The 25,002-nt window shown below is 52.0% G+C and overlaps 1 protein-coding gene across 4 annotated transcripts in view; it reads right to left on the bottom strand.

Moving 5' to 3' along the window:
- Positions 1 to 516: 516 nt before the first annotated feature.
- The window catches only part of INPP5D (inositol polyphosphate-5-phosphatase D), a 131,775-nt gene continuing 107,289 nt past the window's right edge, over positions 517 to 25,002 (bottom strand). For all 4 annotated transcript variants that reach the window (XM_079925058.1, XM_079925060.1, XM_079925059.1 and 1 more), the window contains 10 exons: positions 23,809 to 23,890; positions 19,760 to 19,849; positions 17,191 to 17,304; positions 15,770 to 15,852; positions 14,574 to 14,661; positions 10,727 to 10,876; positions 9,522 to 9,618; positions 7,276 to 7,542; positions 2,805 to 3,408; positions 517 to 1,817 (listed from right to left, as the gene is read on the bottom strand). In XM_079925058.1, coding sequence (XP_079781184.1) covers positions 1,815 to 1,817; positions 2,805 to 3,408; positions 7,276 to 7,542; positions 9,522 to 9,618; positions 10,727 to 10,876; positions 14,574 to 14,661; positions 15,770 to 15,852; positions 17,191 to 17,304; positions 19,760 to 19,849; positions 23,809 to 23,890 — 1,578 coding nt within the window. In that variant the 3' untranslated portion in view covers positions 517 to 1,814. The remainder of the gene's footprint in view (positions 1,818 to 2,804; positions 3,409 to 7,275; positions 7,543 to 9,521; positions 9,619 to 10,726; positions 10,877 to 14,573; positions 14,662 to 15,769; positions 15,853 to 17,190; positions 17,305 to 19,759; positions 19,850 to 23,808; positions 23,891 to 25,002) is intronic.

Genomic DNA, 25,002 nt, shown 5'->3' with positions numbered 1-25,002 from the left:
TTGCTCCGTGGCTGCCAAGAACACCACTGTCTCAGGCTCTGCCTGGAGTCCAGGCCTGGCATCTGTGAACAGGAGCAGAGGCCGAGTAGCCTGAGGTGGTGGGGACAGCAGCCCAGACCAAGGCAGCCTGGAAGCAGGGCCAGGCAGCACCCACACTGGCCCTCTGGGCTGGGTGCTGCCCCCTGACCCGTAAGCAGTGCAAGCTGCCCCTGAACGTGGGGGTCTGGAGGCCCACAACCTGGCGATTGTCTACATGTGCTTACTGTCTCTGGAGCTCAGCAATGAACACTTAACAAAAGCCAGGAGGAACTTGTGGCTGCAGGACAGCAGGCGGTGGTGGCAATGGGACAATGCTGGTGGAAGTCTGGTGGCTGCAGGGTGTGCCTGGAGTCCCACGGAGATGTGTGATGTCTCCCACTGGTCCTGGTCCATGCCCAACTTCAAGCTCTTTCTACCGCGTCCCCTCTGGTCAGGACAATGCTGGCCCATCTCTACCGAGAACCTCGATATCTCCCCCTCCCTGGGCTGCCGCTCTGCAGCCCTGACAGCCTAGAAGCATGTCTGTGGCTGAATGTCAGGAAAAAATGCCACGCAGGTGAGAGAGGTGAGAAAGGCACAATTTATTGGTCACACAGACTGACGCACATGGGGATGTGGGGCGCGCACCCATCCTCCTGAACTCACACGCACTTCTGGATTTGGTTTCCTACATTAATTTCATGATGTCAAAAAGCAACACAAGAACAAGCATCACCAATCCATTCTCCTAGTAACCAAGGAAGCAGGGCCAGAAGCCACAGAGTTTGGAAAGAAAAGGCTGCACTGCTTTGAGAGCCGGGAACCAAGAGGCCCGCCCTCGCCGGCAGCCAGGTGGGAAAGCTGGCTTTCTGGAGTAACTAACGAACAGCATAGACTCTTCTATTAGCATGATGAGATAAGGCTCGGGGTGTGGCTCATTCCATGACCTGGCGGTGCCTGCCCACCTGCAGGAGGGCATGGGGGGCCTGGCACGAGCCTGGGCATCGCCAGTCCAGGCTGAAGCCACATCTCTTCACCGGAGAGTAGGAGCTGACATTCTTCCTTCTTCCAACTAAAGAACTAGGATGACCCAGGGATCCCTGTTCTCCGGGCCGGCTCTGCCGGACCCCGGCAGCTTTAGCTAAAGCAGTTTGCATCACTGAAGCTAGACAAGGCCAGGTTCACTGTACCCTAAATTAACCACTCATTCCTCAGAGCTCCCTAAAGGCCAAGTGCTGTCTCACAACAGGAGGGCACTAGCCTTAATTTTTAATGCTTTGTCCAAACCACTCAGGACATACTGTTTTGAACCGAGGGGTCTGGGAATGTGGTTTTAGTTGGCTAAAGACTCAACTCATAATGTTCATAAAGCACTTAGCACGGTACCTGGCAGGTGCTGAGTGCTCCCTACATGTAGCCATTATTATTATTAATATTATTATTATTATTATTATTTATATCCCTACCCACAAATCAGCGCTTTAGTTCCTTTCTTCAAAATGGCAGCCGGAACAAGGCTCTTGGGTCCCAAGTACCAAGATCAAGCTGGGGGCCCAGGTGTGCGGGTTGTTTGGTGCCCATCAGGTGGGTTTTTCCTCCCAACTTCAGTGCTGGGTGTCAAGTTTCACAGCCAGTGCACCTTGCTGACCACACAGAAGCTAGACCCTCTCCTGAAAAAGACGAAGCCCTGCGTAGGAAGCTGGGTAGGAGGAGCGAACAGGGGTCCTGGGAGAGGGTCCCAGCAGCTTCGTGCTGCTCCTTTGGGCTCCCATCTCGCTGGCAGCTCACCAGGGGCTTCACTGTGGGACAAAAACAGAAGACTGTCAGCTCTGCATTCTCGCCAGGCCAGATTTAACTAAAGGTCCCCATGACCTTGCATGCCCCGGGCTAGAGCAGGCTTAGTGCTAACCTAGTGCTGAAGGGGGCCAGCACGCTGTTCTAAGTACTTACACGCATTCTAATATACGTGCATATATATTATACGCATACGGAGTAATGTATAATACTTATGAAACAATATGCAATGGATGATACATACCTTTTACATATAAGTTGTCACATATAGTAATGATATATAATAAAATTTAATCCTCCCTATAAACCTGTGAGGCAGGTTCCACTGATTGCCCCCTTTTTTACAGATGAGTAAACTGAGGCACAGAGCCAGAAAGTGAGACAGCTGGGATTCAAACCCAAGACAGTGCGGCTCCGGAATCTGTTCTTAACCACTATTAGTTTTGCTCATAAAGAAATCTTATTCTATAGGAAGGAAGGGGACATTGAGTCTGAAGTCCCTAAAATACTGGAAAATTTCTAAGTACTAATGATGATAACGTAACAAAAATGATCTGGGCTCTTGTATCTATGAAGCCTTATTCCTATGGGCCTGACCTACAGGACTCAGAGTTACCCCCAGGCCCTCCTTTAACCCTTTCAATGTAGTAGCAGGGACTTTGGGGATAGTCTGGGTTCAAATTCTGTCTCTACCTCCTTTCTCATTCTCAGCTCCCAGAACACCGTTTCTCGGAACCCACTCCTGGACCGGGTCATTGTATCACGCACATGCACACGCACACTCACGCACATGGAGGAGAGCCCACGTGCACCCGAGCACACTCCTAGGCATGGTAGGCTGTATCACACACGTGCACACACATGCACTACCCGTGCATGTGCACCTGAGCGCACTCCTGGCCACGGTGGTGCTGATCACTCAAGTGCCCGCACGCCCACGTGCACCCGTATCACACGCCCGCGCCTGCGCACCCGCTCCGCCCCGAGCGCACCTGCATGGCGGCCCGGCCGGGCGGCGCGTCCTCGGGCCGGTGCTTGGCGAGATGGGGGAACTCGGCGTTGTCACGGTAGTCACGGCCCCTGGAGTGCTGCAGGTGCAGGACGGCCGGGCTTTTGACCGGGAGGGGTGGCCGCTGCACCGGGGGCTGCTGGCTGAGTTCTGACCTGGAAGGCTTGATGGGTCTCTTGGCTGGCACCGGGACCTGCGAGCCGGCGGGGGCCTTGGACTTCCCTGGGCTTCCCTTGTCCCCACCCGGTGGGCGGCCCTCGGAGGTGGAGGACGAGCAGGTGAAGGAGCGGAGCCGGGGCGTAGGGCTGAGGAAGGGCGTGGGTGCGGGTGCAGGCTTGCCCGTCCCCTTGCTGCCCTCGGCCTCCTGGGCTTTGGAGAGCAGGATGCTGGGCGACAAGATTCCCGGGTCCGGGCAGGGCGGGGGCTCCTTCCTCAGCATCTTGGGGGATTCCTGCTCCTTCCTGGGAGCCGGCTTAGGGAAAGCACTCACAGACCCGTACAGCGGGTTCTCAAACATCTCGGGCTTGGTCAGCTGCGGGTCCTCCGGAGGCAAAGGTTCCCCCGCGCTCTTCCCCACATCGCCGGGCCTAGAGCGTGGGAAAGAGGATGCACAGGGAAGAAACACACGTGGGGAATGACTGCTCAATGCATTTGGGGTTTCTTTGGGGTGATAAAGAAACCAGATGGCCGTGGTGGCTGCACAGCACTGTGAGTGTACTCAACGCCACCGAGTCGTTCACTTGAAACATGCCGTGCTTAATTTTATGTTATGTGAATTCCACTGTGACTAAAAAGAAAACTTTTTTTTTAAAAGGCAGGAGAATGAACTGTTACTCCTATGTTGATGATCTCATAGGTAACCTCACCTCTTGCCTTGGACATTTTCCACCACAGAAACTGTGCACACCAGAGCATCGGTGAGCAAGGGGGACTTCACTGAAGGGATGAGGGGGGCTTACATGGCACCCCAATCCAAAACCACCTGCTTCATCCTCATCGGAGCAGCCTGCCCTCCACAGTCAGTGCCCCCATCCCTGCTGCTAACAGACCTCCCTTCCTGGCTTCCCCCAAGAATCCCGCAGCCTCTCCTCTACGTCTTCAGCAAATTCTCCTCTGACCCTCAGGGGAACAGAAGTCTTGTGCTTATCGAGGGTCCCAGGTCAAGGAGCTTCATTTAACAGCCGTGTTGGAGCCCCCCAAGTGTGTGACGCTGCCCCAGGTGCAGGAGGCGGCTGTGAACCAGCCGAAATCTGTGCTCAGGGGACCGACATTCCCTATTAACACAGTATTCTTTCCTCTGCGTAAAGTCCTCTCCCCGGAGAGCGCCTGGTGAGTGTGCTTTCCTTCGTGTCCTCACTCAGAGGGAGAAGGAGAAAACGGACAGCATTCATGTTGAAAATCAGAAGCAACCTGGAGATATGCATCAAGAAACAAGCCAGTAGCGAGAAAATATGCCTGTTTGACTTATGGACAGCGAAGGAGCTCCATGGTGTCCCCAAAGTAGGTGAGAGCTTCCTTTGTTGGTCTGTTTCCTGATTTATTACTGCTCTTGCTGGAGGTGATTTCCCGCTGAGCGAATTATGAGAATCAGGAATGGGAACACATTTTACTTTCTGGCCAACGGCATAATTTCCCAGGGGGAGTGTTCTGGGTTCTGCTTTCTGCAAAATAAGGAAGCTCTTGAGAAGAAAATGTGGGTCCCTTGGAAAACGCACTGAACTGTTCAGGCCGTGACGCCTCGTACTGATGGAGCGTGTGCTGAAACACTGCTCAGAAGTTGCCAAACAGCCACGGCTAATGGACTCTTCGGGGAGTGAGCGTGGGCAGGGGACAGAGGCGAGATGTCATCCTTGCACAGGTGCCAGTGAGACAAGATGATGTGGGGTGTCGGGGAGGCTAGCCTCAGGGATATGTAGACTTGGTCTTTTGCTCATTACTCTTTGGAAAGACCTGGAAGCAGTTATATAACCAGAAATGTTGGGGCCTTGAACAAAGACTTTGGAAGTCTGCCCCTCCCCCTTGGGCCAGCCTCTGCACCCCCTCTGGATCCTCAAAGACCTTTGCTATGAGTTAGCACAGGGAGGAAGGGGCAGGAGGATGAAAATGGCACTGACCGGAAGTTTCTGATGAAGAGGCAAGGAGAAAAGAAACATGTGTGGCCTGCCACCTGGAGCCCACGCTCAGTGAGGAGACAGGAGAGGTCTCGCCTCAGAGCATTAGGGACGGGGCCAGGAAGAGGACCCCAGGTGCAAGCATTTTGGTGATTGCAAAGCTCGCTGCCCCGGGAAAAGAGCAGGAGATGGGGCAAGTCTTCCCTCGAGGAGGGGGCTTCTGTCACTGTCAGAGAGGGGAAGGCTTGGCGGGGGCGGGGAGACTGGGGAAGACCACTTTTGAAAAGTCTTATCTCCCTGACCAAAGGTGAAAAGAAACCAGCTCCCATAGCAGCCACGGCTGTGGAGTGAGCGAACCCATCCCCAGGGCACAGGGTTGATTCCTGTGCCACAATGATTTCACTCCTCAGATTCCGGAGTCGGCTGTTTTCTAAAGGAGTGAAGTGTCGAGCAGGGTCTGAGAAGAGCCCTCTTTCTAACCATATGACTTCGGTCCAGGGTGACCAGTCGTCCCAGTTTTCCCAGAATTCAGGGGTTTCCTGGGATGAGGGATTCTTAGCGCAAAAAAGGAGACAGTCTTGGGCAAACTGGGACAGCTGGTCCCTTACTTTTTTATGGGGCAGTGATAGGAGGACTGGTGATACCCCCTCTTCCACAGCCTTTTCTCAGGCCCAGTGGGGGGGGTCAAGGGCAGCAAAGAGGGTGGCAGGCAGGCGTGGGAGCTGCCAGCTTCTTGCCTCTAATCGTCTCCTTGCTGAGAAGTGAGCTTAGAGCCCAGCCTGGGCCCCTTGCCTACACAGATGTCCCCATTCTGAAGCTGTCACCCGTGAAACCGGAGAAACAGCTCTCCTCCTTGTTCCAAGCTATATGCTCTGTTCCAGTTAGGAGGGTACACAGAGACATTAACTTTGGGAACTTAAAACATTTCACTTAAACGGTCCCCTTGTTCTTTGTAATTGTTTACGGCTCTGTTTCCTGGGGTCGCCAAAGAGGTGACCTTTGCCAGAGAGGTGCCACAGGACCCACCATACGTGGCTTTTGTCCTCATTTTTCCAGGAGAGGAAACTGAGGCTCCTTCTCCTTCCCCCAGGTTTCTTACGGAAAGACCAGGGTCCACAATATTATCAACAAATTGTGAAAACTGGAGGTACAGAGATAGACAAGGCTGAGCTCGGGGGCAGGCCCTGTCCTGTCCCCGCCTCCTCCTTCCCTCCGTCCCTTCCTCCTTCCATTTGTCCAGTGTTTTTTTTTTAAGAGAAAAAGCTTAAGAAAGAGAATTGTAAATGGCCCTTCAATCCAGAAGAAACTCCAGCCAGGCCAGGCGCGGGAGGGTTGGAAGTGGAGGGAGATGAGGGGAACAGTGCTTGACAACATGCCGTTCCCTGCCTCTTAGCACACGACGGAAAATGCCATGGGGAACATAGGACCTCAGAGAGGGGAAGACAGGCCCAGAGCCGCGCCCTGAAGTCATTATAAACAGTACAGGCAGCCCCCAAAGGAAGCTGATGCGAACGATATTTTGTTCATCTTCAATCACTGTTAATTAAGGTCTGCACTTTGAGTTTCCATCTGTCACCGTGTGGTTACTAGAAACTTGGGGGGCTCCCGATCCTGCGTTTGCACAAGGCGCGCATGCGTGGGTTTGCTTGCCCAAGGCGCGCATGCGTGGGTTTGCTTGGTTAAGGCGGCGGCTCTGCGAGCTCCTCCCCGGCTCCGGGCCTCCAGGCACGTGATGCCTGGACCAGTTCTCGATGCAGGTCAGTTCTCTCTAACGGCTGGGTTTTCCCCGAAGTTTCATGGCCAAACCCCCTCCCTCTGCAGGCTAGCTGTTCTCCTCCCCTTCGGAATTCCTGGTCCCAGCTGCTGTTTTTTCAGATTGGCCTCAACAGGAGAGACAGGAGGGTTGCGCATGGGAACAGGAACCCTCGTGGTTAAGAAGAGAGAGGGGAACTCGGAGCTGGGGAGGGACTCATTCCTACGTGGAAATTCCCACCTCTGCTCTGCAGGGCCCTCCAGGGAGTGGGAGGTTGACGAGGGTTCACTACTTACAGAAACGTATTTTTCAATGAAGGTCGTTTTTACAGGAGTGTGTTTTTCTCAGGCACTATATTTAAACTTTTTAAATCCTGTTTTTAAAAAACCTTTCAGGTTTACACGAATAGGCTAAGAATCGGAGATTCTACAAGCATTTCTCGAGAGCCTACTGTGTTCTAGGCCCCGGGGATGAGTCAGTGACCAAAGTGGATGCACATCCCTGCTCTCACGCAGCTTCTATTCTAGGGCCAGATTTCCTGGTGGTGAAAACCTAGGGAAGGGAGAGACCTTGGTGAAGACGATGCTCACCTTGGCTCCTGCGTTCTGAGGCAGGGGCCCCGTGTTGCTGTCGATGATGAAAACTTCTTGGGTGATAGGGGCGGTTGGGAGGGCGGTGTCGGAGGGCTCTCCCCCCTTCCAGGCCCCAGGGAGGAGTCCTTGAGCGGCTGGTCGTAGCTCCAGGCGGTGGGCTGCTGATCGGGGGATGGGGTCTGCTTCATGTAGTTGAAGGCCCCCACGCCCATGTAGTTGGGGTTGATGATTTCAGTGATGCTGGAGCCACTGCATGGAGGGACCCTGCGGGGGAGACACACACAGGCACACCTCAGGGCTCCTCCAGGTCAGCACCAGCCTGAGGAGAGTGTCCTCTGATGCCCGCTCAGGCTCTCCTCAACGCCTTCACTTCTGGGGTGGTGGATTCATTCATTCATTCGTTCATTCATTCATACAACAAAATAGTTACTGAGTGCCTGGTAACACCAGGAACAATAGGAGGAAATATGGTTGTAAATGAGATAGCCACAGTCTCTGTTCTCGTGGAACCAACGTATGATGGGGAGACAAACAAAACAAGCTCCGTGCCTGAGAAACGAGATATTTATACACTGCTCAAGTCTGACTGACAGTAACAGAAGGAGCAGAGATAGACTAGGGTTGGGACCACCTGGGCGTAGGGTGGCCCGTGAGGGCCTCTCTGAGAAGGGAGGGAGGGAAGAAGCAGTAAGTGCAAAGGCCCTGCGGTATGAGGGGTTGACCTGTCCCAGCAACAGTCTGAAGGCCTGTGAGCAAGTGGGCAGAATGGAATGAGAGGCTGGCGTGGACGGCAGGGCTGAGTGACTATGGGGGTTGTTGGTGGTGGTAGGGTGTTGGTGGTAAATGGAGAGTTCCATCTGGGACAGCCGGCTTGCACGTCTGTGAGGCATCAGGATGGAGACAGCCATGCAGGTGTTTGGAAAGATGAGCATGGAGGTCACAGAGGTCAAGGCTGCAGCCTCGACTGTGGGGGAGTCAGCTAACAGCTGTCAAGGGGCTGGCCAGGCCTGGTGAGGTGACCCTGAGACACACACTGTGCTGCCTCTTGGTGACAGGAGTGTCATCCTTCCTTGTAAGATGGCGCTCTCAGGAGAGCTAACTAGTAAGTAGAGTTCTGCATATATAGGTTGTAACACACGCTCCCCAGCTCCCATCTGGGAGCTCCCCAGGTTGTAACACACGCTCTCCAGCTCCCATCTGCTCAGCCAGCCTGTTTCTGAGCACATCCCACTCCCATCCATTGAGCCTGCTTCAGAAGTAAGTGTTAATTCTAATGCTGGTCCAATGGAAAATACTTTGTTAACCTACACTGATCCTGATTCTGGAGTCAAGCAGACATTTGAGAGCTGCAGTGCTTTCATCGAGGGGATTGTAGTAGGCGAAAAAGATTGAAAGGGATAGTTTCATGCCTAGGGCTACCGTCAGAGGCTGGAGGGGGGTGGGAGTTGCTGTGCATGGGGTGGGGGGCTGGGGCAGGCGAGGGCTGGAGGGACAGGTAGTGGGGGCTGAAAGGAGGAGAGGAATAAGCTGGGCTTGGCGGTGGCTTTTGGGATTTCGCTCGGCTACCTGGCACAGCTTTGCACCCTCGGCAGGTAAACTGGCGTGGACACCATGACAAACCTCACTGGCTTGAACTTGAGACCGTATCAGTGCGCTGTGGTGACCCTGCTATTTGGGGACTGCTGTCCCCCTCGTAATCCAGGCTTTGATGTCCAGATTCTTCCCAGCTCGGTCTCTGCCCAAAGCAGCCTGCACGCACTTCCCCACAATGCTTTTCCGCCTTAGTCACAGGCTGGGGCTTTTAGCCCTGGAGCCGTGGCTGCTCATATCCCTGGTCCTCAGGAAATACTGCAGCTGTTCCATGCGCCCATCTCTGGGGCTGCTGCCTCCTGGACTGGGCATCTTCCTAGTAGGATGTACCTTCCTAAGGCAGGGACTCCTCCTAATTTGCCTTGGTTTCTCTAGAACCTGACACCTGGAAGTGCTCAGCCAGTGTTTGTTGAACTGAACCGAACTCTGCAGCACAGAAGAGCCTCCCTGGCCTTGTTGCAGTCACACCAGGGGTTTGTGGTTAGAAGCCTCGGAGCTGGAAGCATGACAGGCTTTTCGTGGCCAGCGCTTTCTTTCCCTCTGGGTCCTTGCTTTCTCTCTGCTCCAGTTCCCCACTCCCAGTCCCGGGTCTGCAAAGCCACGCTAGCTTGCAGTGAAGCCCTGGCAACACCCCCCCCACCTCCCCCCTCTACCTGTTGGTGGGTTCCCACTGCTTCATGGGGTCCTGGCTGGTGAGGCTCTTCAGAGACTTGGGTACACTGGACTCATCCCGCTCTGTCTTCACAAAGTCTGCAAGAAAAGGGCCAGGAAAGAGCATGTGAGAGCATGCAAGGGCCCAGCTCCCAGGGTTTGGGCCAGGATGGCAGAGAGGTTTCCGCTGGCAAGCAGAAGCTGGAAGGTGAATAATGGCTGCCTGGGGGCAAGTTCTGAGCCCTTGTGTGAGTTCGGTGATGGATTAGTTATGCCTGCATGCCTCCAGAGGGAGGAGAGTTGGCACGTGTGACCCAGAGTTGTCATTTCATGCAGCATTTCCAACTTGTTGGTGTCAGCAAGGGATAAAACAGACAAATATGTCTTGGCAGATCTAAATAAAAGAAACACAAGAGCATTTGGTGCCCAAAGCCAACCTGTTCACGAGCTTAATGGGGAACTGGGACCCCGTCTTCATATCTGACTCTGGCTATGGTTGCAGGGGTGCCAAGTCCCCCCTTCAGGTCTACATCCTGCTAGAGAAAGGAGCCCCCAGAGGGCAGAGGAGGAGCCCCATCCAAGGGAGGCAGCACCCATGATGGCCCAGGGCCTTCCCATGAGCAGGGGGTGTCAGACCGTCCCACATCTTGTTGTCTCACTGTTTGTGTGAGAGGCCCCCGTCACGTTTACGGATTTGCGTGAGTGAACCTGCACTTTCCCCTTGGGCCAGCCACTTACTCGGTGTGTGACCTTCGGCCAGTCACTTAACCTCTCTGTGCCTCAGTTTCCTCATCTACCGAACAAGGGTAGCACCTGGCTCTCAGAGCTATGGTGAGAGATAAATGAGACAACGTTTATAAGTTGATCATTTCATAGATCAAGTAGAAAATTAAAGCCCGACGCATTTTAGGCATCGTGATTTGAGTGCTTTTGAGCAAGAAGTAAAGCAAAGAGGAGAAGGAAAAAATGACCTCTTGCCTGTGTGAAAAGGAAGAAAGACTGGGGCCAGGCAAGGGTGATTGTGGCTGTGAGGTGTTGCGGTTCTGTAGGGAAATTCTCGAACCTGCTAAGGGTTGGGCCAGATTGCCTCTGAGATCCCCTCCGATGCTGCATTTCCGTCTGAGGCCACAGCAGAGAGACTATTCCGTTCCCGTCCCCGACCCAGCAGCACTGAAGAGGGAGCAGGGGAGGGGTCGTGCCCACTTACCATAGAGCTTCTCCCTCTTCTTGCCTTGGGAGGTCTGCAGCTTAATCTCCCCCCGGAAGTGACCCATCATCTCTCCGTGGTGGGTGAGAGGCGTGTAGATCGGGAGCTGAGTTTCCGTGGCCTCTAACCGTAGAGCGATGCAGCCCTCGCCTGGGGAGGTGGGGAGACAGTAGTCATGTCAAGACACCGCCCCCCCCCAACCCAGCCCTGCCATTTCACCGGAGAAACACCATGCATTTGGCCTGGAGATTTAGCTCTCCCGCCCAGAGATGATCCTTTGCGACAATGGCCAAGGCAGGGATTATGAAACAAAACTTTCAGAACAACTCCTCAGCAATTTGGGGAAAACATCTCAAACCTTACAGCAAAATGAACTCCATGCAGATTAGTGGATATAAAATAAAGTAAATCATAGAAAATCCGGCAGAAAACCAGAATTAAGTACTAATCTGATTGCTGGAAGGAATAACTTCCCAAGGTTTGAAGCAGTGTGAGAAATGACAAAACAACACTGACAGATAGGATAGAAAAGTTTAAAACTTCTGCACAGAGAAAAAACAAAAAGGCAAAGAGGACTGAGTGGGAACATTAGTTGCAGCCAGCTTCACACAGAGGGTATTTTATCTGCACTCCTCAAAATGAAATCTCCAGCAGACAAATGGGCAGATAACCCCACAGACATTTTCCACAGAAAGAAGCGTAGATGGTTGATTTCAGTACATGGAAACTAGTTCAGTCTGCTGAGCCATCACAAATGCAAATTAAGGCAGCAGTAAGAGACTCTCCCACAGACATGAAATGAACAAAAGCAGAAGCAAAGGATACCCAGTACCAGCAAGGATCTGGGGAAACCTGTACACGGGGATGTGGCAAGGTCCACAAGGCAAGACAGAGCCTTCACAGCCATCAGCTGGGTGCCGAGCACCAACAACCGCACACATATGTATACCCTTTAGCCAGCAGACACGGGAACTTGCCCTAAAGAGACCACCCAAAAGAATAACAAATGTAGCCAAAGGAAAATAAAGGGTGTCCACAACGAAGAAAAGAGAACCCTCCTCCACTGTTGGTGGGAATGTAAATGGGTGCAACCGCTAGGGAAAACAGGATGGAGGTTCCTTAAAAAAACTAAAAAGAGTTGCCATGTGATCCAGCAGTCCCACTCCTGGGCATATATCCGGAGAAAACGCTAATTCGAAAAGATACATGCACGCAAATGTTCACAGCAGCACTATTTACAATAGCCAGGACATGGAAGCAACCTAGATGGCCGTGGACAGACGAATGGATAAAGATGTGGTATATGTGCACAGTGGAATACTACTGAGCCATAAAAAAGAAATAACGCCATTTGCAGCAACAAGGATGGACCTAGAGATTATCATACTGAGTGAAGTCAGAGACAAATATCATACGATATCACTTATAACTTATATGTGGAATCTAAAAGATGATACAAATGAACTTATTGACGAAACAGCAATAGACTCACATAGAAAACAAACTTATGCTTACCAAAGGGGAAAAGGGGTGGGGGAGGGATAAATTAGGAGTTTGGGATTAGCAGATGTAAACTATTGATACTATATATAAAATGGATAAACAGCAAGGTCCTACTGAATAGCACAGGGAACTATATTCAATATCCTATAATAAACCATAATGGAAAACAGTATGAAAAAGAATATATATATATATATACACACACATATAAAACGGAATCACTTTGCTATACATCAGAAACTAACTCATTGTAAATCAACTATACCTCAATAAAAAATAAAAATGTCCACAAAGAGATCCACCTCAGCATTGTTGATAACACTGACAAAAATAATTTGCAGAGCCTCAGTAGTCGTAGTAAGGAGCACTTTAAAAACCGAGGATATAGTAAATCCGTGGAATATTATGACGCCATTAAAAGCAACCGTCATGAAGGCTGGGTCGGAGGATCATGGGAAATGTGTATCATCTAATACCAGGTGAGGAAAGCAGAACATAAATGGTGTCTCTGTGATAATTATTCATATAGAAATCTATGTGTGCCTGTGGATGAACACGGGAGTGGAAAAGCAAAATAAAAATGATTGCTGTAGCAAGGAATGAGATGGCTGGATGATTTTTTTCCTAGCTATTAGTATGATATGCTGTTTGTCAGTATGAATACCAAGAGGAGGAGACCAAGGAGAACGCCAGTGTTTGAAAAGAAAATGGAACCGTCAGACCTGTGTTCCCGTTTCCTGTCAGCAAACCTCCCGACACCCTGGCACCCACGTGGATCCTCTCTCTTTGCTCCATCACAGTCCTCGGGCTCTGCCCGCCCCTGCCCTGGTGCAGGGACCCTCTTCCCAGTGCTGCACTGGGAGGGAGTGGAGGGCACGATTCTGGAGCTGGGCTGCCTAGGTTCAAGTCCAAGGTCACAGAGCAGCTTGTCAAACTCACTCAGTGGCTGTGTGACCTTGGACAAGTCACTTCATTTTCCCACCTCTGCAATGAGGGTGGTGACGGAACGTACATCCAGAGCCTGCACCGTGGGTGACAGACACACCTGGGCACCCTTCCTGTCTGTAGCCTCTTTCTGCTTCCCGGCTTCCATTGATCAGCATTAACCCCCCTCAAATTCCTTCCATTGAAAACAAACACCCTCCCTGGACCCAGCTGCACATCCTGGTCTCTCATGCCCTCGGCCTCCCCACCCCCGCTCACTCCCTCGCCGTGCACACGGCTCTCCCAAGCCCACAAGTCCCCAAGTCCCTCTGTCTGCAGGACACTGGGCTTTATTTGGTTGGATCCCTCGGCCACATTTGCTATCACAACCATGTCGTCTTGAACAGCTCTGACCGCGTCCCCGACCCCAGTCTTTGGTGTTCCTCCCACTTCTCTGGCTGAACCGTTTTAGTCTCCTTTGCCTGCTACTCACCACAGCCAGTCCAGTTCAGGAAACGGAAACATTAACCCCAGCAACTCAAACCACAGGTTCAGGGCCATGCTCGACCCTATTCCCCCGATTCCCGTGGTCAAACAATTTCCCTTCTCAGTACCTCTCAATTTTAACCTGTCTCTCCATTTTTTTTTTTTTTTTTAACCATCGCTGCTTTCATCCTGGCTCCCTCATCTCTCGTGATGATCGCTGCAAACGCATATTCCTAAGACGCAAAGCTGACCATGTTGCCATCTGGCCTGACTCTTCTGCGGCTCCCTTCCGTCCCCAGGATACGATATCTACCCCTAGCCTGTCTTGTATGGGTCTGGCTCCAGACTCTCTTTGCCTACCTCTCCCCTCACTCCACGCTCTAGCTGCGCTGAATGTACCAAGTGCAAGGGCAACCTGGAGCCACGGACAGGCTGAAGATTTTACAGAAGATGGTGTCTCTCTAGGAGGACCGTTACCGGGGCCACAGGCGTTCTCAAGCCTGCCTGGTCTGGGCACTGAGCAATGCCGGGAAGACCTGGGTTCAAATTAGGACTCAGCCGGTTACAACCTGTGTGACTTGGGCAAGTCACTTCACCTTTCTGAGCCTCAGTTTACTTATCGACTAACTGAGAGAACAGTATCTGCTTCACAAGGTCATGTCAGGATCAATCAAGTAATACATGCAAGCACCTAGCACGGAATCTGACACAGGAAAGGCTCCATAGGTGGGAGGTGTTGTGGCGGCCCGCTGTCAGTCCCAGGAGCCTGATGGGGTCAGAAGGATAGCTTTCCAGTATCTGTCCCTCTGGCAGCACAGGGATGGGGAACAGAGCAGCCGGTGGGCTTTTGTGAAGGAGATACCACTGCTTCCCTTACATCAGAGGCCTCGATCAGCAGGTGTGACACCTGCAGCCCCTGTCCTGGAACCCTTACCGTAGGATTCGTCACTGTCAGAGGACTTAATGCTTATCAGGATGTGCTGGTCCAGCAGGTACTCAGGGTCAGAGATGATGGGCTTCAGCTGCAGAGAGAAGGGCACAGGATTAACTTGGACAGGTGGGGGACAGGTGGGTGAGGGTTGCCAGCCCAGAGGAGGGGAATGCATGGGAAAAAGGACTGTAGACGTTCTTTTTAAACAAATTCGAATCCCTGATTTTCTTGCCCCTAGAGAGCAGGAAGGAACCCATGTGTCCACCCTGCACAGCAAGGCGGGCTTAACCCCGTCACACTGCGCCCCGGCCCCGGGGAGAGGGCCTGGCTCCAAACATGCCTCACCCCCCTGCCTCCCTGCCCTTCCTCTGCCCACCCCAGGTCCAAGGGGGATGGGGCCGGGCCGATACACAGACTCTGGTGGGACCAGGAGCCAGGTCTGAACGCACCCCACTCCCTGCCCCCCAGCAGGGTACAGCCCTCTCCTCGGCCCCCTCCCGGGGTGGAGCTGCATTGAAGGGGGCACCATGGGGCCTGCCCTCCATCTGGGCAGGAGGAGGCCTGTGTCCACCTGCAGCGGAGCCCCTCGCGTGGGCCTGGACTGTCCTGTGGGTTGTTGGAGGGTGACTCCGCGAGGGACAGACACACATCCTGGATTCACTCCTACATGCTGGCTACAGCTTGTGACCTTCTCACACCTTAAGCCTTCCTCGTGCAGACCCCAACACAGTAAGGCCTAATGAAAAGGTCCCAGGCTGCCCCTTTCCTTTCCATCCACAGATACCAAGACACCCCTTGTGCAGGCCTCTGGGTGCATGCTGACTGACAGGATGGACTCTATCTCCATTCAGAAAGTTCCAGAACATCAGTGCAGCCGCGTGACCATGAACAAGCCTCTGTGGGATCTGCTTCCGGTCCTTTCTCTGTAAAGTCACCTGGTCAGATGAGGCACCCTCCAGATCCCGTCCACAATCCATCAGGGGAATCGAAATTCATTTACGAATATTGGGGCCACTAGGCTCAGGCCCATGTTTAACCACTGCTGGGAAGGGCGTCATAAGCTGCCTTGAAAGAGAGGCAGCCTCTCCTGCATTTGGCCCGTGGGATTCCCACCCCCTCTGGTCAGGCCCGGCCAGAGCTCCGCCACTGGCCAGCAACGCTGGCTGACGAACGTAAAATCCTCCCTGTTCTTGAATTACCTTTGGAAGGGTCTCGCCAAACTTCACTACCAACTCCCCTTCACTTCCTTCTTCATTTTCTCCTTCCTGACTCTTGACGAAACCTGTCCGAGGATAAGAAGGCTGGCTTTCAGAAAACAGCACAAGAACCGGACAGAGAAGACTCCTTGGGTTGTCCCACCAGGACCAGTGAAGAGACCCTCCTTCCTCTTGTATCTGCAGGGGCCGCAGCACCGTCTAGGAGTCAGGCTTGTCGGGGATTTTGTTTTGGTGCACGGGATGGTCATTTGCCAACAGGGTCTAATTATTTTTAGGAGACTCAGAGATTCCCCTCCTTTTTGGCTCCACTTTGCAACAAACCAGGCAACAAAGAAATCATCACATCACAGGCAAGGAGATTAGGAAACATGATGGTTCCTCCCACTCAAGATAGCAGCCTTTTGAAATGCTAATTTAAGCTTCCTAATATGCTGTTTCCATAGAAATGTATGCAAATGCCTTGATATTTTATTAAAAACACCCGCACAAAAATCCTCATCATTTTTGGAAGTGCTCTGCCCTTGCTGGGTGAACTGGGACCTGGAGACTTCCTGGAGAAGGCGGATCTGTCACCAGCCCAGGCTGGGTCTGAGGAGGAATGAGGGCGGAGCAACACTGCAGCTGGTGGCACAGGTGGTCCTGTTCCCAATTTCTGGAAGCATCTGTCATCCCGTCACAAAATGCCTCCTTCTGTGGCGTTGGTTTGCCAGCCTCTCCCCCCCACCCCCCAGCCCCCGACCATCTCAGCAAGGAGAGCTAGAAACCACACAGGTGCCCTCACCGTGGGACAGCTTTAGACAATATGCCTAGAAATGTCACCTAGAAAGGGTGTTTCCTAAACAGTTTGTGTGAACTGCTGCTGGCTGTTGGGCGGCCGTCCATCTCTAGTTTGCTTTTGGATGCTCAGACCACCTGAGAAAGATGCCTGTGATGTAGCAAAGAGCAGAGGACCCCGGGGCAAGAACAAGTGATTACCAGCAGCCGCTCTGGCCCCAGCACTGGCTTCCACAAGCTCTGGACCTTTGCGCAAGACCCTCTGGTTGAGTTGGAGCCCCGGCTTGGAGGACCCTCGAGTGGGCTAAACTCTGCCCGGAGGGGCAAGGAGAGGGTCCAGCTGCCCAGCTGTCTACAAGGGGCCGAGGGGTCTGTGCACCAGTGACTGACCCGTCCCTGGGGCTGGAGCAGCAGTATCGCGGGATACTGGGGGCCCCTGTAGTAACTGGGTGTCTCCTTGTACCGTCCACCTGCACCTGCAGCCCCACTCTGTGACACCGCCCCCCCCGCCCCGCTTTGAGGCTGATCCGTAGTCTTTCCCAGAGAGCGGAGAAAGGCACCATCAATGACAAGGCTTTTGTGGAAGAGCCGTGCCTGTCCCCCTAAGAGGCATTTCAGCAAGCACGTACTCTCCAAGCAGCTCGAGTGGAACTCCAGGTAGAATTTGGTCTGGGATTTGGTCTTCAGTGTGGCGTAGCACCTGAGAAACTCAATCTGCCCTTGGCTGTCGACAGTCCCGGGGCCTGGAACAGGTGAGAACAGAGATTCGGTTCCACAACGTGTCTGGAGATGGAGTGTTTCAAACCAGCCCCCGGACACCGAGCTCCTTCCTAGGGTCCAGGGAAGTTGAGAGTCTAAGTGGAGGGAGAGGTTTCTCCTGAAATCCCACCACCCACACCAAGCATCCCCGATGATGGTAACAGCCTCTCTGACGAATCAAAGCTGGTGCAGAGCAGAGCGGGAAGAGTTCTACGCTCAGCTTTGCCACTAAAGTTGTATGGCCTTGAGCAGCGCCCTCAATGCCTCAGCCTCCCCATGGGTTCTTGCAAAGAGAGCTTGTGTACTGACTGCTCAGGCGCCTGACACCCAAATCTGTCTCATTTCTTTTTTTTTTTTTTTTTGCCCATTTTTATTTATTTTTTTACATCTTTATTGGAGTATAATTGCTTTACAATGGTGTGTTAGTTTCTGCTTTATAACAAAGTGAATCAGTTATACATATACGTATGTTCCCATATAATCTGTCTCATTTCTAAGTTCACGTAGTGAGGGATGCCTGTCCCCCTTCCTCGGGCAAAGTTACCCCTGCTGCTTACTCTGAGCTCCTTCTGTTTACCTGTACCCAGGTAACTTGCAGGTATGCTCTTCATTTAGATGATGCTTTTGCAAGTGTCCTTAGGCTGGCTTTGAACAGTGTTCTGTCCCTCCATATAAATTCTGAGCCACCAGAGAGCAGGGACACACATTCCCTTCCTCTATCCCTCCCATCCTTCCTGCTTTCCTTTCTTTTTCTTCTTCCCTTTATTGAAGACAAACTGACAAATATAATTGTGTATACTTAAAGTGTACAACGCGATGACTTGATATACATATACACTCCGAAATGATTATCAAGATCAAGATAACTAACACATCCGTCACCTCATATAATTAACTGTGTGGTAAGAACGCTTAGGATCTACTCAGCAGATTTTAAGTGTACAATGCCGTATCATTACCTATGGTCACACCAAGCTGAATTTTAGATCCCTGGAAATTACTCATATTATAACTGGAAATTTGTACCCTTTGACTTACATCTCCTCCCCACAACCCCACCAGCTCCTGGCAACCATCATTGTACTCTCTGAATGAAGCTGGCTTTTTTTTTTTTTTTTTTAAAAAAAGATTCCACGTATAAGTGATACTATATATGTATCTTGTACTTGTTTTTCTGTCTGGCTTATTTCACTTAGTCTTCCTTTCTTTTTTTAACTCCCCAGCACCAAGGCCAGGCTCTGCTTGGGTAGACGTTCAACCAACGCTCAATCCCGGCAATCGGTGTTTGTGAGCATCTGCTGTGTGCCGAGTCCCAGTGGAGGGAGGGCAAGGCTCACTCTAGGGATGTGATGAGGGTCCTCATCAAGGCTGTGATGCATAGGCTGCCCCACCAACGCTGTAGGAACTCAGAGACAGGAGAGATGGGTGGGGATTGGAGAAGAGGTGGAAGGTTCTGGAAAGGCACAGTGACCCGAGCTAGGAAAGAGGCAGGATGGTGGGTCAAGGCTTGTATTGAGAGTGGAGGTCACACTGCTGGGGCCATGGATGTTAGACCCAACAGCCTGTGGGCAAGAGTGTCCCAGAAGACAGGGTTCCAGCCTCACCTACACCCCTCAGGGCACCAAGGACACAGAGGAATACAGGCTTTTCCAACCTGTATTGGGCCCTGCACTCAGCCCTCCTAAATGATGTCTGCTGACCACGGAAGTGGGGGGTGGGCAGAGGAGGTGACAACATGGCTCCCCGGTCACCCAGACCCAGGGCTGGACGTGCCACAGACAACACCCAGACCCCTGCCGGGACAAGGCTGGCCTGGCTACCAGGGCCGAGCTGGATTGCTTGAAAAATTACCTGCAAATCTATGGAGTATTATTAACTCTGATGTTTCCCCAAACTCAGTCACCCGCATCCTATCTTCACAATTTTTACCGCCTACCACGCACATGCACTAAGATTGACTTAACGTTTTCTTTAAATAGACTCGCTTTTAAAACTTAAATAATCGTATTTAAATAAAAAGGTATATCATAAGACTAAATGGAAAACCAGTGTTTCTTGCCTTACACAGAAGAGTCATATTTAAGACGTATTAAAATAAATGCCTTACTAATAACTGTTCATCCATGTCCCACCCGGAATTGTCTTTGGTGGCACACGTGCCGCAACCTTGGAAAACACTCATTTCCCCAACTTTAAAGACTGTATTAACACTGAAGCTTAAAAAAAGCTGGCATATTTGCCAAAGACAGCAAGAACATGCTCTGGACTGAAATCATGATGTGGTTTGGACGTGAAGGGACCCGATGGATGGACTGTGGACTTGCCTGGAAGGATAAACCTTTATCTAACACAGACGACTGATTGCTGCAACCAGAAGATGAGCACCCAGGCCTTCTGTCCGCATGGAGAACAGAGGGATGGACATCACCCACCGCTTACCGTTCTTGGAGACAAACTGGGAGGTGACTCCTGCCTCAAATGTGGCAAAAACAGGGCTGTGGTCACTTGTCATGATGTCACTGGTGCTGCCTGCAGGGGAGGGAAGGAATTTCTGAGCAGGGAAGGAGAAACCCTTCTGGTCAAGCCAAGGATGGCAAACGCATGGCAGAAATCAACTTGCACTTATGGAAGCCTCCAGAAGTGTCATGGTTTTGTACCTGTTGCTCCATTGACCTTCCATAACCACACTTGAAAGTAGTGAAAGCGTGGGACCCTGTCTCCTCCATGGCTAATTGTGGCTGTAGTAGTTTTTCCTAAAGACTTGTGAGTTTTTAAATATATAGATCACTGCGCGTATGAACTGTGGAGCTTTTTCTGGTCTCAGCATTTTGTTGTATTGATGAAGCACTCACAGCCCAGAGTGGGATGGGCATTTAGGGTCACTGAGCCCATCGGTGAGAAGTGGCACCTTCCACTGAAGGTGCCATTTCAGGAGAGAGTAGAAGGTGATAAAGTGCAGACGCTGAGTGCAGACAATGTTTTTAAGGAGCTTCGCGCTTAGATGAGAAGGGAAGGCAGCAGAGCATGTTTGGAGGGGTTAAGAGAAAGAGCAGAGGTCTAGGAATCCTGAGTCCCATGTGCTTTTGATATGTCATGTGGAAATGTCTGGCTGGGTACTCAGGGATGGAGATCTATCTTCAGATTTGGAGTCATGATGTTAGGTGGAAGCAGAGGCCTAGAGGACGTTTTGGCCCCGCCGGGAAGACATGAAGGATGACAAAAGATGAGGATGAAACTCCAGGACACACCTAGCATCAGTGGGCAAAGGAGACACGGCACAGGAGACCGAGAAGGCAATAAACATATATAAGTCCTTCCCAATAAAGCCTTTACAAATCGGCAAAGAAAAAATAAACATACCACTCCTCTACCAACCAAAGGATGTGGGCAGAAAATTCACAAGAGAAATATAGATGGCCAATAAACAGGAAAAAATAATTGCTCGCTTGCAAACAACCGTCAAAAGACAACTTAAAACAACAGTGAGATGGATGGAGAAAGAGAATGAGAAGAAGAAAGACAGTGGGATGCTGGGACTGGGGACAGTGGGATGCTGGGACTGGGGACAGTGGAGGTGCTGGGACTGGGGATAGTGGGGTCGCTGGGACTGGGGACAGTGGAAGTGCTAGGACTGGGGACAGTGGGGATGCTGGGACTGGGGACAGTGGAAGTGCTAGGACTGGGGACAGTGGAGGTGCTGGGACTGGGGACAGTGGGGATGCTGGGACTGAGGATAGTGGGGTCGCTGGGACTGGGGACAGTGGAGGTGCTGGGAATGGGGACAGTGGGGTTGCTGGGACTGGGGAGAGTGGAAGCGCTGGGACTAGGGACAGTGGGGTTGCTGGGACTGGGGACAGTAGAGGTGCTGGACTGGGGACAGTGGGGATGCTGGGACTGGGGACAGTGGGGTCGCTGGGACTGGGGACAGTGGGGTCGCTGGGACTGGGGATAGTGGAGGTGCCGGGACTGGGGACAGTGGGGATGCCGAGACTGGGGACAGTAGGGTTGCTGGGACTGGGGACAGTGGAGGTGCTGGGACTGGGGACAGTGGGGATGCTGGGACTGGGGACAGTGGAAGTGCTGGGACTGGGGACAGTGAAGGTGCTGGGACTGGGGACAGTGGGGATGCTGGGACTGGGGACAGTGGAGGTGCTGGGACTGGGGACAGTGGGGACGCTGGGACTGAGGATAGTGGGGTCGCTGGGACTGGGAACAGTGGAGGTGCTAGGAACGGGGACAGTGGGGTTGCTGGGACTGGGGACAGTGGAAGCGCTGGGACTAGGGACAGTGGGGTCGCTGGGACTGGGGACAGTGGAGGTGCTGGGAATGGGGACAGTGGGGTTGCTGGGACTGGGGAGAGTGGAAGCGCTGGGACTAGGGACAGTGGGGTTGCTGGGACTGGGGACAGTAGAGGTGCTGGACTGGGGACAGTGGGGATGCTGGGACTGGGGACAGTGGGGTCGCTGGGACTGGAGACAGTGGAGGTGCTGAGACTGGGCTAGAAAGAGAGCATGAAGCAAAGGGCCCAGGTGAAAAGCTTATCCAGGCAAGGAGGAGGGCATCCTTTCCCCAAGACAGGAGGCAAGGTGTAGGAGGAGCAGCAGTCTAAAGCATGCTTGGCCATTGGCAGGAAGAAATCAGCGAGGATCCGGTGCTGTGTGAAGCGGGAGACGACGGAGGAGCAGGGGTCAGGCTGAGTGAGGGGCTACAAGTTTGTGGTGGCAACAGAAGAGGAGAAGTTAAAGGGTGGACAAGCAGAGTTTTAAAAAATGTTCTTAAAAATACTTTAGATGTTTATTGACCGTGATAGCATTAGCACTACAGTAACTGTGCCTGAAACCTAGGAGGTGGACTCCTACCTAGGTGGCCTCCCTATAACCACGCCCTGTGGGTCCACCCTCCCACAGTGAGTCTGGGCTTGGCCAGGTGACTTCCTTTAACCAACAGGACATTGGTAAATGTGTGGCAAGCAGAGACCTAAAAAGTACTTCCACATCCGGGACTGTCAGCTGGGAATCCCAGTACCAGGAAGCAGCAGCCTGAACTAGCCTGCTGGATGATATGCAAATATTAAGGTAGTTGTTACGCAGCAATAGATAACTGATACATGCTATTGATGTCACCACCATGAGACTCAAGCTCAAAGTTTACCCCCATTTCCTGAGCTCTGGACATTCACCCCCTTTTCTTTCCCAATTTTCTGCCCACTCACAACTTATGAGACCCTCCGCCAGCATTCCATGAAATACTGTTAGCAAAATTCCTTACCTCTTCAAACTTTCCCTTCATGTTTCAAACCTGGCCCTTCCTGGAAGTCACTGCAGCCTCCCAGGTGAGGCCTGGCTTTCCTCCCCCTCGCTAATGCACAGCCCAGACAGGGAGCAGCTGTGTCCTCCTAGCTCCTCAATGCCACTTGCCAGACGAGTCTCCCTCCTTCTTTCTAAAAACCTCCATGATAGGGTCGTTTTGAAAACCGGATTTAGGCTCAAAAAGCAGTAATGCCACAAGCCACCACTTTCTCCTGAATTTCTGCAGAGGGTGGCTGGAAGGCAGACTTGACTGCAGAATTGGCAGGACTCGTGGAGCTGCAGGACGAGGGACAGAGGCAGCGCTGAGAGAGGACCGGGGTGATGGCCGGTGGCAGGAAGGGTCACAGGCCTGGAGAGTGCGGGTGTGGATGGGGTATGAGGAGGGGACATACAAGTGAGAAGGCTGAGTGCAGAGGGTGGGATGTGGGCCTTTGTAGGTTTTGAAGCAGAACAGTTCCTTGGCTGTGGGAGTGGGTTGCCCTTCCGCGCATCTAAAGGGGAGTGGAGTCCCTCCTGGGCACAGAGCTCAGAGGCCGGGGGACTGAAGGGTGCGCGCCTTAAACTAGCCCAGCGTAGCTGCTGTGGTCCCTTCTGGGCAGCAGAAGGCATGCACAAAAGAAAGGAATGGAAACCAGTTCAACTTTATGGGACCTGAATTGAACGTGGGGATTTGAGGGTCCCCACAGAGGGTGGGAGCCAGGAAGGTGGCCGCTGGGCAGCAGCAAAACCTCCAATCTGCGGGGGTGAAACGGGGCTGGATAACTTTTCCGTAATTATTTATTTTAATATTGCATCTTGTGTCTTTGTCATCAATTTACCCCGGTTTATCTTTAAATCTCCCCCAAACACTTGTGTGTAGTCATGATATGCATTCGGTTGAACCATATGAATTTCCAATAGTTAACGATTTCTGATCTATGAAAACACCACTTTTATATGGTTCAAACCTAACAGGCTCTTTTCAAAAAAAAAAATCTAGATTTATTTTAAAAAGTGCTCCATAATTCAAATGTTTCCCAAACCAGAAGATATTTATTCTGTTGCAGCCCAAGATGGGACAGGATGCATCACCTTTTTAAGGTCACCTGACTGGGGATGCAGGGAGATCTCCCATTTTACAGATGGACAGACTGGAGTCCTTCAGTTTAGGGCAGTCAAACCTCTCAACTTGCCACTCACCGTAGGACTGACACACCACGTGCACCAGAGGGTAAGACTTCCAGAGGACTCGGTCACACCAGGAGGGCAAGTTGTACTTCATCTGCAAGTCAAAGTCAAAGCTTTGTAAAATGCCTGCTACTTTAAAAGATACACCGTAAAAGAAGAGATCGAGGCATTGCATCTGTAATCCTGGATTCATCTGCTGCTGGTTTTTGTAGGATTTCCCCAGAGGTGGCTTTAAACCCTTTCCGCCTGCCTTAAGTCCTGGCTCCACGGCCACGCCCCACACTTTCAGACACCTGGACTCCTGTTTTTTTTTTTTTTTTTTTTTTGCGGTACGCGGGCCTCTCACTGTTGTGGCCTCTCCCGTTGTGGAGCACAGGCTCCGGATGCGCAGGCTCAGCGGCCATGGCTCATGGGCCCAGCCGCTCCGCGGCATGTGGGATCTTCCTGGACCGGGGCACGAACCCGTGTCCCCTGCATCGGCAGGCGGACTCTCAACCACTGCACCACCAGGGAAGCCCTGGACTCCTGTTTTAGAATGAGATCGATTCACCTGGCTGTGCTTCCTTACCCTCCTCACTATTTCAGAATCTCTTGTATTTTTACATTCTCTTACTGTTTTTTTCTGACTCAGATGAACCCCTCTACCTGTACATTCAACCCAGCCACTCACTTTAATAACACACTCCCGCTACCCCCCACACCCATTCATCCGCCTATATACTTACCATCCATCCACACACTCATTCACACATCCATCCATCCACTTACCTACCCGTCAACTCACACATCCATCCCTCATCTACCCACCCATCCACCCACCCATCCATCCACCCATCCACCCACCCATCCATCCATCCATCCATCCATCCATCCATCCATCCACTTACCCATCCACATATCCATCCACCCCTCCACATACCCATCTAATCTTTCAAACAACATGTACTATGATGAGCCCTCTCCAAGCTACACTGTGAGCAAGTGTACACTGGGTGTGACAGACGAGGCAAACTGGCAATGACAGCAACCCTCCTTAAGGAATACCATTTTCCACTTAAGTTCTAGCTCTTTCTCCTCTGCCTACAAACATAAAAGTTCTCATCCTAAAAGAGCCTTCAGTTACTTTTCTCTTTTCTTCTTTTTGCCAATTTTCTTTCAAGAATGTTCTGTTTTCACTGTCTCTACTTCTGGACTGCCCATTTACTC

This window comes from Stenella coeruleoalba (genome assembly GCF_951394435.1).
Source record: "Stenella coeruleoalba genome assembly, chromosome: 6".
Lineage (NCBI taxonomy): Eukaryota > Metazoa > Chordata > Mammalia > Artiodactyla > Delphinidae > Stenella > Stenella coeruleoalba.
The sequence above is the reverse complement of the archived record's forward strand: the minus strand, read 5'-3'. Positions and strand labels throughout refer to the sequence as shown.